The sequence below is a fragment of the Piliocolobus tephrosceles genome, chromosome 18, assembly GCF_002776525.5.
Source record: "Piliocolobus tephrosceles isolate RC106 chromosome 18, ASM277652v3, whole genome shotgun sequence".
In the NCBI taxonomy this organism is placed as follows: Eukaryota; Metazoa; Chordata; class Mammalia; order Primates; family Cercopithecidae; genus Piliocolobus; species Piliocolobus tephrosceles.
The window spans coordinates 50,723,176-50,737,084 of NC_045451.1; the positions used below are offsets into that span (position 1 = coordinate 50,723,176).

Consider the following 13,909-nt stretch of genomic DNA (forward strand, 5'->3'; position numbering starts at 1 on the left):
AAAAAAAAAAAAAAAAAAAAAAAAAAAAAAAAAAAAAAAATCCTGTGACTTGAGGACAAGCTATAGTTTATCTTGTGAACAGGTATGTTCTAAATGGCTATATAAAAAGCAAAAACTTTTTGCCTTTGCAATCCCTCCCCCCCCCCCCCCCCCCCCTCCTTCCTTTCCTTCCTTCCTTTCGATGGAGTTTCACTCTTGTTGCCAGGTTGGAGTGCAGTGGGGTGATCTCGGCTCACCTCTACCTCTACCTCCTGGTTCAAGCGACTCTCCTGTCTCAGCCTCCCAAGTAGTTGGGATTACAGGTACCTGCCACCATGCCCAGCTAATTTTTGTATTTTTAGTAGAGACAGGGTTTATCTGGTCAGGCTGGTCTCAAACTCCCGACTGCAGGTGATCCGCTCGCCTCAGCCTCCCAAAGTGCTGGGATTACAGACGTGAGCCACTGTGCCCAGCCTGCAGTTTCTTTTTTTTTTTTTTAGATGGAGTCTCACACTGTTGCCCAGGCTGGAGTACAGTGGCGCGATCTTGGCTCACTGCAAGCTCTGCCTCCCAGGTTCAAGCAATTCTCCTGCCTCAGCCTCCCAAGTAGCTGGGACTACAGGCACCCGCCACCACACCTGGCTAATTTTTTGTGTTTTTAGTAGAGATGGGGTTTTACTTTGTTAGCCAGGATGGTCTGGATCTCCTGATCTAGTGATCCACCCTCCTCAGCCTCCCAAAGTGCTAGGACTACATAGGTGTGAGCCACCGCGCCTGGCCTGCAGTTTCTTTAGGAGCTACCTATGATGTGCCTCACCTTCAGGACTTAATGCTTATTCAGTGATAAAACTGTTTTCTTTCTCCTTTACTTTGTGGAAAGGTTTCTTAGGTTGACAGGAAATTTTGTTGTTAGTTATATTTCCTCAATAAGAGCAACCAATTAAAAAGTAAACACAAAGGGGTGTAGGTGAAAGGTCAATAGAGGCACTACAGTGGAATCCTAAAACGTGCAGTACACAAAAGAAGTCAGGAAACAACAGTGGAGAAAACCAAAAAAAACAACAAAAAACCCAGGTGGACAAAGAGAAAACAAATACAAAGATGGAAGCTTAAACTTATCCATATAAATAATTGCTGTAAAACCTTCTGATAAAAGTTAGAAATTGTCAAAACAGGAAAAGCCAAGACCTACCTGTATATTGTTTACAATAAACGTACTATAAAGGCACAGCCAGATGTCAAGCAAAAGGATCAAAAAGATATACCATGGAAGCACTAACCATAAGAAGGCTGGTGTGGCTGTATTAATGTTAGGCAAAATAGATTTCTTTTTTTTTTTTTTTTTTTTTTTTTTTGAGACGGAGTCTCGCTGTCACCCAGGCTGGAGTGCAGTGGCCGGATCTCAGCTCACTGCAAGCTCCACCTCCCAGGTTCACGCCATTCTCCTGCCTCAGCCTCCCAAGTAGCTGGGACTACAGGCGCCCGCCACCTCGCCTGGCTAGTTTTTTGTATTTTTTAGTACAGACGGGGTTTCACCATGTTAGCCAGGATGGTCTCGATCTCCTGACCTCGTGATCCGCCCATTTTTGGCCTCCCAAAGTGCTGGGATTACAGGCTTGAGCCACCGCACCCAGCCTATGGCAAAATAGATTTCAAGACAAAGAATGTGTTAGAAGAAAAACTTGAGACAAATTAAATTTTACAAAGCTGGCTGGGTGTGGTGGCTCACGCCTGTAATCCCAGCAGTTTGGGAGGCTGAGGGAGGTGGATCACTTGAGGCCAGGAGTTCGAGACCAGCCTGGGCAACATGGGGGAACCCCATCTCTACTAAAAAAAAAAAAAAAAAAAAATCAAAATTAGCTTGGTGTGGTGGCACACGCCTGTAATCCCAGCTACTCAGGAGGCTGAGAGAATCGCTTGAGCCTGGGAGGCAGAGGTTGCAGTAAGCCGAGATCCCGCCACCGCACTCCAGCCTGGGTGACAGAGTGAGACTCCATCTCCAAAATAATAAAATAAATACATAAATACATTTTACAAACTTTAGTTGAGCAAAGAATAATTCGCAAATTGGGCAGCTCCTAAACCAGAGTAGATTCAGAGCCATGCTGGCACTGCCACGTGGTCAGAGAGGATTTATGGATAGAAAAAAGAGGTACAGAAATAGCAGGACTGGTTACAGCTCAGGGTTTGCCTTATTTGAATGCAGTTTGAACGACTGGCTGCCTGTGAGTGGCTGAAGTATTGTGGCTGTGATTACCTGAGACAAAAGTAGGTTACAGTCTGTTTACACATCCAGTTAGGTTACAGTTGACTAAGTATGGAGAAACCTTCAGGCCAAATTTAAAATATGTAAGGAGGGCTGGGTGTGGTGGTTCACACCTGTAATCCCAGCACTTTGGGAGGCAGGAGGAACCCCTGAGATGGGGAGTTTGAGACCAGCCTGACCAATATGGCGAAACCATGTCTCTATTAAAAATACAAAATTAGTCAGGCGTGGTGGCACGTGCCTGTAATCCCAGTTACTTGGGAGGCTGAGGCAGGAGAATCACTTGAACCCGGGAGGTGGAGGTTGCGGTGAGCTGAGATTGCGCCATTTCACTCCAGCCTGGGCAACAACAACAAAATTCCGTCTCAAAAAAAGAAAAAAAAAAAAGAATGTAAGGAGGCAGCTTTAGGCTAAAGGTAATTGAAGAGAGGCATTTCATAATGATAAAAAGATCAGTTCTTCAGGAACACAGTAATCCTAAATGTGTTTGTACCTAATAACACAAGCAAAGTGTTTCAAAACACAAGAAACAAAAATAGAAAGAATTAAAGGGGGAAATAAAGCCACACTTGGGAGACTTCAACCTCTTAGTAATTAATGGAAAAAGTAGACAAAGTAATTGAGAATGATATAGAGGATTAAAATAAAACATAATGAAACCAAGAAATTTTGGTTTGTTAAGAAAGTCAGATTTAGTGATTTGAAATGTCTCATTTTTAGGTGATGTTTAGTTAGCAACATCCTATTGTAGACATTTTGGTGTGGTGTTTGGAATATGGTCTGCAGAGATCAACCAGAAGTAGCTCCATGTGCAACTTGCAGTGGGAACTGAAGTCACAGGAATAAAACAGTCTTCATGCTTTAGGATGTCCTGATGTGCCAGTGTCATGAAATCTTCATTCATGAGACATTCCAGTTTACCGGCAGTGTAGACTAGAATATGCTACACCTCCCAAAATGCTTTGTTAGGATAAGGATTATTCTGAGCTGATTATTTTGAGAAACAGCAGACGCAGAAGAAACTCTGAAGATAGAATGTAAGTTTACCTTTTGTAAAGGGATTTACATTTTATCCCTCTCTACCAGAAACACAGGATGACTATAAGTGACAAGGACATTAACTTAAATCTGCATAACAAATCTTATTTAAGCTTACCAGAATTTTCCTGGTCACCTTCCCATAACTTCTTTCCCCTGCCCAGAAGCCCCTAATCCCCTTTCCTTTGTTTTGGCCCAAATTGGTATACTGTTAAACTAAACTAAATTCGGCCTGAGGCTGCTGTTGTACCTTGAGTCCCCACATGACCAACTGCAGCCCAGCTTGGTACATAAATGAACTGAAAGCCTAACTTAGGAGTATATTTTTGTAACACATAGCTGAGTGTCAATCAATCACAGCAGCTGAGTTTCAGCCAGTCACTGGCTGCCAACTGATCAGCCCACCTCCAAATAAGGCAAAGGCTCAGCTGTAACCAATCAAGCAGCTTCTCTACCTCACTTCCATTTTCTGTCTATAAATACTGCCTGCTCATTATTGTAGAACAGAGTTCTCTGAACCTTTTCTAGTTCCAGGGCAGCCCAATTTTGTGAATCATTCTTTGCTTAAATACACTGTTAGATTTAATTTGTTTAAAGCTCTTCTTTTAATATTTTACTCTTAAGTTCTAACCACCTCTTTGAGCTGCTCTTCCCAGTTACTCCAAAGCATGCATGAGATACACATGTTAATAGACTAATGTTTGTTTTTCTCTTATTAATCTGTGTTCTGTTACAGAGCCCCAGCTGGGGATCTAGAAGAAAAAGATTTGCTTTTCTTCTCTTACAGCAGCAACTCTGATCTTTTCCCTTCTAAACTATGACAAGCAATTAAAACAGCCTCTCAAACACTGGTAGAATGATTTCATCTCTTTGGGTTAGATATACTAGCCTTCTCCAGCCAAATCCAGTGGATTTCTCCAGTGTTACTCTGGGCAGAGAGCGACCTTCAATTCCTTAGGAACAAGGTTGCCAGAGTTGGAAAATGAAAATGCCAAGTACCCAGGTAAATTTGAATTTTAGATAACCCGTAACTTTTTTTATTGCAAGCAGATCTAATTAAATAACAAAGTCCAAGAAGCAACTGCCTTTAGGGCACTCTCCCTAACAAACTGAGCTATATTCCTTGTAAAATATAATAGAGAAATAAAAATCTGTAGGGAAAGGGTCACTCTAAAGGTAGTCTTTTTATTTAAATATTTTATGATGATACACATACAAATATAATCTCCCAAAAAAACAAATGTAAAACTAATACAAATCACTTTTTCAGGAACAAAGAAAATCATTTAGAAAATGTGATTATGCTACAAGAGGCAGGTTAGGTTTCCAAGGCTGCTCAAGGAGGAAGCTTAAGACCAACTTTTGTTTGAGTACAGGGGTGATATTTACATCTTCACATACTAGTGATATTCCTGTTGCATACTTGGCAAAATAAGACTGTTAGTAAGTCTACAGTAATAATAAAAGAAACAACAATTACTAAGTAAACAATTCTAGATCATGGAAGAGTAACCTCCATTTACGCTATAGATTTAGATGTCTAAAAATATGTGCCCTGATCTGTACACAGTTAGTGGGAGCACACTATGTAAATCCTTTGCATACACCATTCAGTATTTTTTAAAAGTCTACAAAATTTTAAAGTTTTACTTCCCTAGCAAAATATCTTCAGTCAGGAAATTAGTCTTTGAAAATTATGAAAATTATTGTGTTGTGAGAAATATTTATATAAATTATTACTGATAATGCACATATATTTGGAAACACTATTTCTAGGAGCAATAAAATATAACCTATTTAGGAGCTAACCAACCCAAATAATTTGTAAAAAAATTAACTTGTAGAAAAGGGAAGGATGTTGTGCAAAATCAAGTCAATTATTTGAGGTTTTTATAATATTGAGTACTTATGTACTCACACCTGACCAGTCAATAACTGACAAATCAAAATAAAATAATTTCAAAGACAGAATTACAGAAATATAGGGCTTTTTGAGATTTTTGGCAATTGTAAACAAAAATGAATGGTTTGTACAACTCAGTGTAATTCTACGAATATTTATTTGGCACCCATGTTAGGCACTGAGGATACACAGCAGTGAAATAGGCCTAGTTGTTCTCACAACTAGATAACATAGTTTTTAATGTAGGTGCACTAAATTGTAGCTGTTTAGAAGATAATATACCCTGAGGTTTTTTTTTTTTTAAGTATACTATTACTATAAGAAGTAAAATTATTTTATATTTATAAATTTTGTTTTTGATTATTCAACTGAATTTGGAGTGTTCAAAATTTTCATGGCGGTTGAGACGAGTTAAGAGATAGAATGCTATTTTTTTTTTTTTTTTTTTTTTGAGACGGAATCTCACTCTGTCACCCAGGCTGGAGTGCAATGGTGCAATCTAGGCTCACTGCAACCTCCGCCTCCCAGGTTCAAATGATTCTCCTGCCTCAGCCTCCCAAGTAGCTGGATTACAGGTGCCCACTACCACGCCCAGCTAATTTTTATATTTTTAGTACAGACGGGGTTTCACCAGGTTGGCCTGGCTGATCTCAAACTCCTGACGTCAGGTGATCCACCCGCCTCGGCCTCCCAAAGTGCTGGATGACAGGCATGAGCCACCGCCCTGGGCCAGTGTAATGCTATTTTTAAGACTATATAGTATGTATGTGCACACACACACACGAGTCATGTGCACAGAAACATACAATGTGTATTCTTATCATCAATGGTCCAATTTAATAAATCACACACAGATTAAAAGGGTTCAAGTCTTAAGGAAAACCAAAACTGGTGCTCAGACTGTGTATATATCTTTGGATCAATGAGTTGTTGAAAATCTGCTAGATGCAGTAAAGTACAGAATACAGAACATCAATGTATAATGTTAATATGGTGGGCAAAGAGACCCAATCAGTTTCCTGGGTTGCTTTACTGGACGGCTGATGAACTAGATACTCTGTTCATTTGCTAAATTCTCAGAAACCAGACTGACTCTCCATGTATCTTGTTTTATCAGGATTGTTTGCATAGCTTGCTAAAAGGCACCTAAGCAGCAGCAGCATCTCTATGTCCTCAGTAAATCATGGAGCATTTCTAAAATACACTCCTGGAAGCAGGGACAGTGTGGTCCTTTGCGTATCGTATCAGTGACTGAGAAACATTTTAAGATCAATGTGTGTGTGTGTCTGTGTGTGTCTGTAAGGCTCATGAAAAATCAGGTACATTGGAAACATGAAATTAGTCACTGCTAATTCAACTCTGGGTCAGTGTGTGGCTGACTGATGTTTAGGAGTAAGAATGCTGTACAGTGCTATGCTTGGTGACTCTGGTGGAAGATGTGGTTATGGTAGAATTAGAATGACCAGATTCCTCTAAACCAAAATCTGGCAGAGGGCCAAGGACTCCAGCTCCAGACACCATGGTGTTCCTAGCCTTCACAGAGTTTTCAGTGGGAATCTGGTAACTGGATTGCAGAGTGGAAGCCGGTGCTAGAACTCTTTCTGTCACTGTCACATTCTGTCCTACTGCTATATTAGGCATGGCCAGAGTAGGTTGCACACCTGCGCTGGGGGCAAGGAAGCTCTCTCTTTCCTTCACCATGACGTAAGGTGCATCCTGCAGATGCTGAGTGCCTTCCAGAGGATTCGATCCACCCCCATGAGGCTGTATTACTCTTTCAGTGACCACAACTGTACCTTCATTAGCATAAGGCTGATCTACCAAGGTAGAAGCCGGAGCATACACCCTCTCGGTCACAATAAGGCTCTGTGGCTGTCTAGGACTCAGGATCACAGTGCTTGGTGGCATAGTGGACCCTGTGACATAGGAAGTTTCTGTTGCTATGATATTTCTAGAAGCCACCGGGTCAGGAAGAGGTGTAGCTACCTTTTGCGCCTGCCTAGAAGACACAGATCTTTCAGTGACTATTTCCTGAGTTACTTTCTCTGCATTTGCTTCTTGCAAAGATTTTGAAACTGGGAAGCTACTGCCAGAGGAGTAGGTATTCTCTGAATTAACCATAGTTTGCTCATAGGGTGAATGTGAAGCTGTGTTCATACTTGTTTCTGTGGCAGGTTTTTGCCTCTGCTCAATTTCCATATTTATATCTATTTTTTGACCCAGGCAAACTTCAGCTAGTGTCTTGAATTTAAGTCCCAAATCATCTAAGAAGTGGTCATCTAGCTCTCCTTCAATAAAACTGCAACAACCAATAGAAGCATTCAGCGATTCAGTTTCTTCCTGAGAATAAACCAGAAGGCAATCTTTGGCTGTGTGATTTTCATCTTCCTCAGTGTAAGAGGCCGCTTTCTAAAATGAAAACAAAACAAACACAAAACAGATAAATAATTAGTAATACAAATTCATTTAAAAACAAGACTCTATATTCCTGTTCAAAATGCAGTAATGTGAATTTAATTACAAGGAACCATGAGGGAAACACAAATTGAGAGAGATCCTACAACACAAACTGCTCTGTATTCTTAAAAAAAATTAATAGGGAAAAAATAGAAAGGCAGAGGGGACTGTTTCAAATTAAAGGAGACTAAAGTGTCAGGACAACTAAATGGAATGCAAGATCCTGAGAAAAAATTGCTATAAAATATATTGTGATAGTTGGCTAAATTGAAATATGGACTGTGTCAGTGTTAAAGTTCTACATTTGTTAACTGTACCATAGTAATGTAAGTCAGTGAATGCGCGTCAGTGAGAGAGGAAATGGAAAAGCAAATAGCAAATGTGGCAAAATATTAATTGGGTTCAAAATTTCTACTATTCTTGCACATTTTCTGATAATTTTGAAATTACTTCCAAATCAAAAGTTAGTACATACATACATAACCAAGAATGACTGGAGCAGGATTACAGTGGAGAGGAAAAACATATCAAAAGAAAACACGCTAGAATTGAGCTTAGTGTTGAGACAGAACTGAGGCCAAGAAGTGGTTTTGCCTGACACCAACAACATCCCCGTTAAGCTGATACTTGGAGGTGGGTGAAGCATGGTATGAAAGACGGGAGGGTGGAAAGGAGCAGAAAGTGGGAAAGCTCGCTAATAATTTCAAATTTAGGAGAGGGGACAGAAGTAACTTGCTTCCTCCCTCAATGGAAGCCCCTCCCCTTCCTCCTCTCTAGGGCCCTTCAGACGCCTTATATTGCAACTCTGCCCGTTCTCATGCCCGTTCTCATGAGAGCACAGGGCCTTGTTCTCAAGAAAACCACCCAATCCTTTTTTTTTTTTTAAGTATTCTTACTATGTCTGTAGGATCTGTAGGAAAGTTCTTTAACTTATTTCTGATATCCATAGTTTATGTTTATTCTCTTAATATCCTAATTAGTCTGGTAAAATGTTGATCAATTTTATTGACCTCTTTAAATAATAAGCTTATGGTTTCAATTTTTTTTCTATTGCTTTTTGCTAAATATTTCATTGATTTCTGCTCTAAAATGCATTATTACCTTATTTCTGCTTGTTCTGGGTTTAATTTGCTCTTCTAACTTCTGAGGGTGGAAGCTTAGGTCACTGACTTGAGACCCATCTTCTAAATAACCATTTTTGCCACAATTTCCCTTCAAGCATCACTTTAGTAGTTCCCCACACATTTTCCTAAATAACGTGTAATTTAATTTGCAGTCATGTGTATTGATAAATATTTGAGTATATTTTATATATCTCTTTGTTACTGATCTCTGGTTTTAATTTTTTTGTCATGAAAGTCCATGGTATGACTGCAGTTCTTTAAAAGTTATTTACATTTATTTTACGTCCTAGAACATAGTCTATATGAAAAAGCATATGTATTCTGCTTCTGTTGCATGGAGTGTTCTGTCAGTGTCAATTAGATCCATTTGGTTGATAGTACTAAGTTTTCTATATGCTTACTGATTCTGTCTACTTGTTCTTTCATTTACTTATAGAACAGGTTGAACCCTCCAGCTATCAACTATCATTATGAATTTGTCTATTTCTCTTTGAGTTGTTTCTGCTTTAAGTTTTACAAATTTCTGTTATTAGGTTCTGACATATTCAGGTCTCCTGATGAACTGACCCATTTTTCATTATGAACTATCCTTCATTATTCCTGGTCATACTCCTTGTTCTGAAGTATACTTTATCTCTATGTCACACTTTTTTTTTTTTAGACAGAGTTTCACTTTGTTGCTCAGGCTGGAGTGCAGTGGTATGATCACAGCTCACTGCATCCTTGGCTTCCCAGGCTCAAGTGATCCTCCTACCTCAGCCTTCCGAGTAGCTGGGACTATAGGTATGTGCCAGCATGCCTGGCTAATTTTTTGTATTTTTGGAGAGATAGAGTTTCACCATATTGCCTACGCTGGTCTTGAACTTCTGGGCTCAAGCGATCTGCTTGAGCCTTGGTCTCCCACAGTACTGGGATCACAGGCATGAGCCACTGTGCCTGACCTCTACAGTATACCTTTATCTTCAGTCCTACTTCTAATTCCTTAATTCTAGCATGAGCTTCCTTACTGCATCTGATCATCTTCCTGGAACGTTTCTCATCATTTTTTGGTGAACCCTCATAACAGCAAAGCCAAGTACTCTCATACAGAAGGTAAAATTTAAATGGACTTCATAGATTGTGTTTTTTAGGTTATATATTCTCTGCCTCTCCGACGGAGCTCATCCCTACCAAGCCTGCTCCTGCAGAAGGATGGGACTTTCCGAACCACTGGCATCTGTCTTGGTCCCATGATGTGCTTTGGTCAATGAAATGTGAGTGTAAAAAGGTGGAGGCTTATGAGAGCCATTGCCTGGTTCTGCCTTGTTCTTTTCTTTGGGTCACAAGGATGGCAGCTTCCCAGGTACAATCTGCTCTCTCAGTGTGCATCTTGATATGAAGACATCATGAAGCAGAGCAGAGCTGAGCTGACTGGCAAAAACATAACTGTAAGTGAGAAATATGCCTGTGTGAGAACTAAGATCGTGGGGTCACTTGTTACTGCAGCATAATTTAGCTAACACTGACTGATTCTGTGGGTCCCATTTCTCTTTCCTTATTGCCTGTAAGTATTCCCTGAAAAAAGGAAAAAAAAAAAACCCCCAAAGTCTCATTTGGATCCAAGGCAATGATTACCCTAATAATAACACAGTCACATGCAAATGTTCCCTCCATGCCCCCCTTACCCCAATACATAAAACCCATCCTTACATCACTGAAATAATTTCTTAAGAATTCTTCGTTCAGTGCAACAGCAGCTGCCTGAGCTCCAGCCATGTCTCTGGAAGCCCCTGTGGCTCTTGTGGTCTTCGTGGTTTCAGTGGTCATGATAGCACCTGTGGCCCCTGTAACCTGGGTAGCTCTACCAGAAAGCAGGCTTCTGTGTTCTTCCCACCTTCCGTCCATCTCATGCTGCCCTTTGGCAAAGGAAGCAGAACTACTTCCTTTCATTGTGGCTTCCTTGGCCATACCTCCTACTCCATTTCTTCCTCCTAGACTTTCCCCTTGATCCACTGGCAGAAATGATGGCACCACCTGTGAGAGCAAACACAGCTGAGAACTGAGTCAGGAGGATGGAAGGAATCCTTCATCCTTGGTAGAAGGATCTGAGCCAAGTGGGCATAGGAAGGTATAAGCCATTTCCACTGAGGCCAATTAGAAAAAGTATTTTGAGTTGAATAACTTACATAAGTCTTATGAAGATCTCCTCTCTTCTATCTTCTTGTTTATAGCTGGATAGAGCCCAAAGAGGAAACAAAGCCCCAACAGTCACATAGGGTCTCAGCTCCTTTACTCGATGGGCACCAATGCCATTTCAACCTTCCTCTACAGTTTGATACCTTCTTCTATAGTTATAGAATTCTTAATTTTGTTTTGACCTGGATCCATGGCCACCCAAAATAAAGACTCATTTCCAAACCTCTGATGCCACTAGATACAGCCACCTGACTAAGCTGTGGTCAATGTGAATGAAACAGAAATGGTGTACACAAGTTCTGGGAAGTGTGCTTAAACAGGGTTCCTCACTTTTCTCCTATCTCCTGGTTAGAATGTGGGGACGGCAGCTAGGTAGCTAGAACTGGGACAGGAGGACAGTGTGGGAATGGAACTCAGCCATGGAAGAGAAACAGGGAAGAGGGAGCTGGGGACCATGCTGTGGATGAATCATGATGTTGATCTTGGAATGCCTATTTGAGGGTTAAGCCACTGTTATTCTGAATTCTCTGCCACCTGATGTTAAATTCTATCCTATTAGAAATGGTGTGGTGGTGGGCGGAGCAAGATGGCCGAATAGGAACGGCTCCAGTCTCCAACTCCCAGTGCGAGCGACACAGAAGACCGGTGATTTCTGCATTTTCAACTGAGGTACTGGGGTCATCTCACTAGGGAGTGCCGGACAATCAGTGCTGGTCAGCTGCTGCAGCCTGACCAGCAAGAGCTGAAGCAGGGCGAGGCATCGCCTCACCTGGGAAGCAAAAGGGGGAAGGGAATCCCTTTTCATAGCCAGGGGAACTGAGACACACAACACCTGGAAAATCGGGTAACTCCCACCCCAATACTGCGCTGTAAGCAAACGGGCATACCAGGAGATTATATCCCACACCTGGCCGGGAAGGTCCCACGGCCACGGAGCCTCCCTCATTGCTAGCACAGCCATCTGCGATCTAACTGCACGGCCCTCCCTCATTGCTAGCACAGCCATCTGCGATCTAACTGCACGGCAGCAGCGAGGCTGGGGGAGGGGCACCTGCCATTGCTGAGGCTTAAGTAGGTAAACAAAGCCGCTGGGAAGCTGGAACTGGGTGGAGCTCACAGCAGCTCAAGGAAACCTGCCTGTCTCTGTAGATTCCACCTCTGGGGACAGGGCACAGCTAAACAACTACAACAAAAAAAGCAGCAGAAACCTCTGCAGACGCAAACGACTCTGTCTGACAGCTTTGAAGAGAGCAGTGGATCTCCCCACACGGAGGTTGAGATCTGAGGAGGGACAGACTGCCTGCTCAAGTGGGTCCCTGACCCCTGAGTAGCCTAACTGGGAGACATCCCCCACTAGGGGCAGTCTGACACCCCACACCTCACAGGGTGGAGTACACCCCTGAGAGGAAGGTTCCAAAGTAAGAATCAGACAGGTACACTCACTGTTCAGCAATATTCTATCTTCTGCAACCTCTGCTGCTGATACCCAGGCAAACAGGGTCTGGAGTGGACCTCAAGCAATCTCCAACAGACCTGCAGCTGAGGGTCCTGACTGTTAGAAGGAAAACTATCAAACAGGAAGGACACCGATACCAAAACCCCATCAGTACGTCACCATCATCAAAGACCAGAGGCAGATAAAACCACAAAGATGGGGAAAAAGCAGGGCAGAAACCTGGAAATTCAAAAAATAAGAGCGCATCTCCCCCTGCAAAGGAGCGCAGCTCATCGCCAGCAACAGATCGAAGCTGGTCAGGGAATGACTTTGACGAGATGAGAGAAGAAGGCTTCAGTCCATCAAACTTCTCAGAGCTAAAGGAGGAATTACGTAGCGCAAAGAAACTAAAAATCTTGAAAAAAGAGTGGAAGAATTGACAGCTAGAATAATTAATGCAGAGAAGGTCATAAACGAACTGACAGAGATGAAAACCATGACATGAGAAATACGTGACAGATGCACAAGCTTCAGTAACCAACTTGATCAACTGGAAGACAGAGTATCAGCTACTGAGGATCAAATGAATGAAACGAAGCGAGAAGAGAAACCAAAAGAAAAAAGAAAAAGAAATGAACAAAGCCTGCAAGAAGTATGGGATTATGTAAAAAGACCAAATCTACGTCTGATTGGGGTGCCTGAAAGTGAGGGGGAAAATGGAACCAAGTTGGAAAACACTCTTCAGGTTATCATCCAGGAGAACTTCTCCAACCTAGTAGGGCAGGCCAACATTCAAATTCAGGAAATACAGAGAACGCCACAAAGATTCTCCTCCAGAAGAGCAACCCCAAGACACATAATTACCAGATTCACCAAAGTTGAAATGAAGGAAAAAATCTTAAGGGCAGCCAGAGAGAAATGTCAGGTTACCCACAAAGGGAAGCCCATCAGACTAACAGCAGATCTCTCGGCACAAACTCTACAAGCCAGAAGAGAGTGGGGGCCAATATTCAACGTTCTTAAATAAAAGAATTTTAAACCCAGAATTTCATATCCAGCCAAACTAAGTTTCAGAAGTGAAGGAGAAATAAAATCCTTTACAGATAAGCAAATGCTTAGAGATTTTGTCACCACCAGGCCTGCCTTACAAGACACCCTGAAGGAAGCCCTAAACATGGAAAGGAACAACAGGTACCAGCCATTGCAAAAACATGCCAAAATGTAAAGACCATCGAGGCTAGGAAGAAAGTGCATCAAATAACGAGCAAAATAACCAGTTAATATCATAATGGCAGGATCAAGTTCACACATAACAATATTAACCTTAAATGTAAATGGACTAAATGCTCCAATTAAAAGACACAGACTGGCAAACTGGATCAAGAGTCAAGACCCATCAGTCTGCTGTCTTCAGGAGACCCATCTCACATGCAGAGACATACATAGACTCAAAATAAAGGGATGGAGGAAGATCTACCAAGCAAATGGAGAACAAAAAAAAGCAGGGGTTGCAATCCTAGTCTCTGATAAAA

General features: G+C 41.7%; 1 protein-coding gene and 1 long non-coding RNA gene across 2 annotated transcripts in view; one reads left to right on the forward strand and one right to left on the reverse strand.

Moving 5' to 3' along the window:
- The window catches only part of LOC111539746, a 15,204-nt gene extending 4,044 nt beyond the window's left edge, over positions 1-11,160 (forward strand). The window contains exons 3-6 of the long non-coding RNA XR_002730764.2: positions 2,966-3,282; positions 7,410-7,580; positions 9,898-10,194; positions 10,978-11,160. This is a non-coding gene — a long non-coding RNA (uncharacterized LOC111539746). The remainder of the gene's footprint in view (positions 1-2,965; positions 3,283-7,409; positions 7,581-9,897; positions 10,195-10,977) is intronic.
- The window catches only part of DSG2 (desmoglein 2), a 66,268-nt gene continuing 56,807 nt past the window's right edge, over positions 4,449-13,909 (reverse strand). Inside the window, exons 14-15 of the mRNA XM_023207744.3 lie at positions 10,457-10,780; positions 4,449-7,595 (exon numbers count right to left, since the gene is read on the reverse strand). Coding sequence (XP_023063512.2) covers positions 6,573-7,595; positions 10,457-10,780 — 1,347 coding nt within the window. The 3' untranslated portion in view covers positions 4,449-6,572. The remainder of the gene's footprint in view (positions 7,596-10,456; positions 10,781-13,909) is intronic.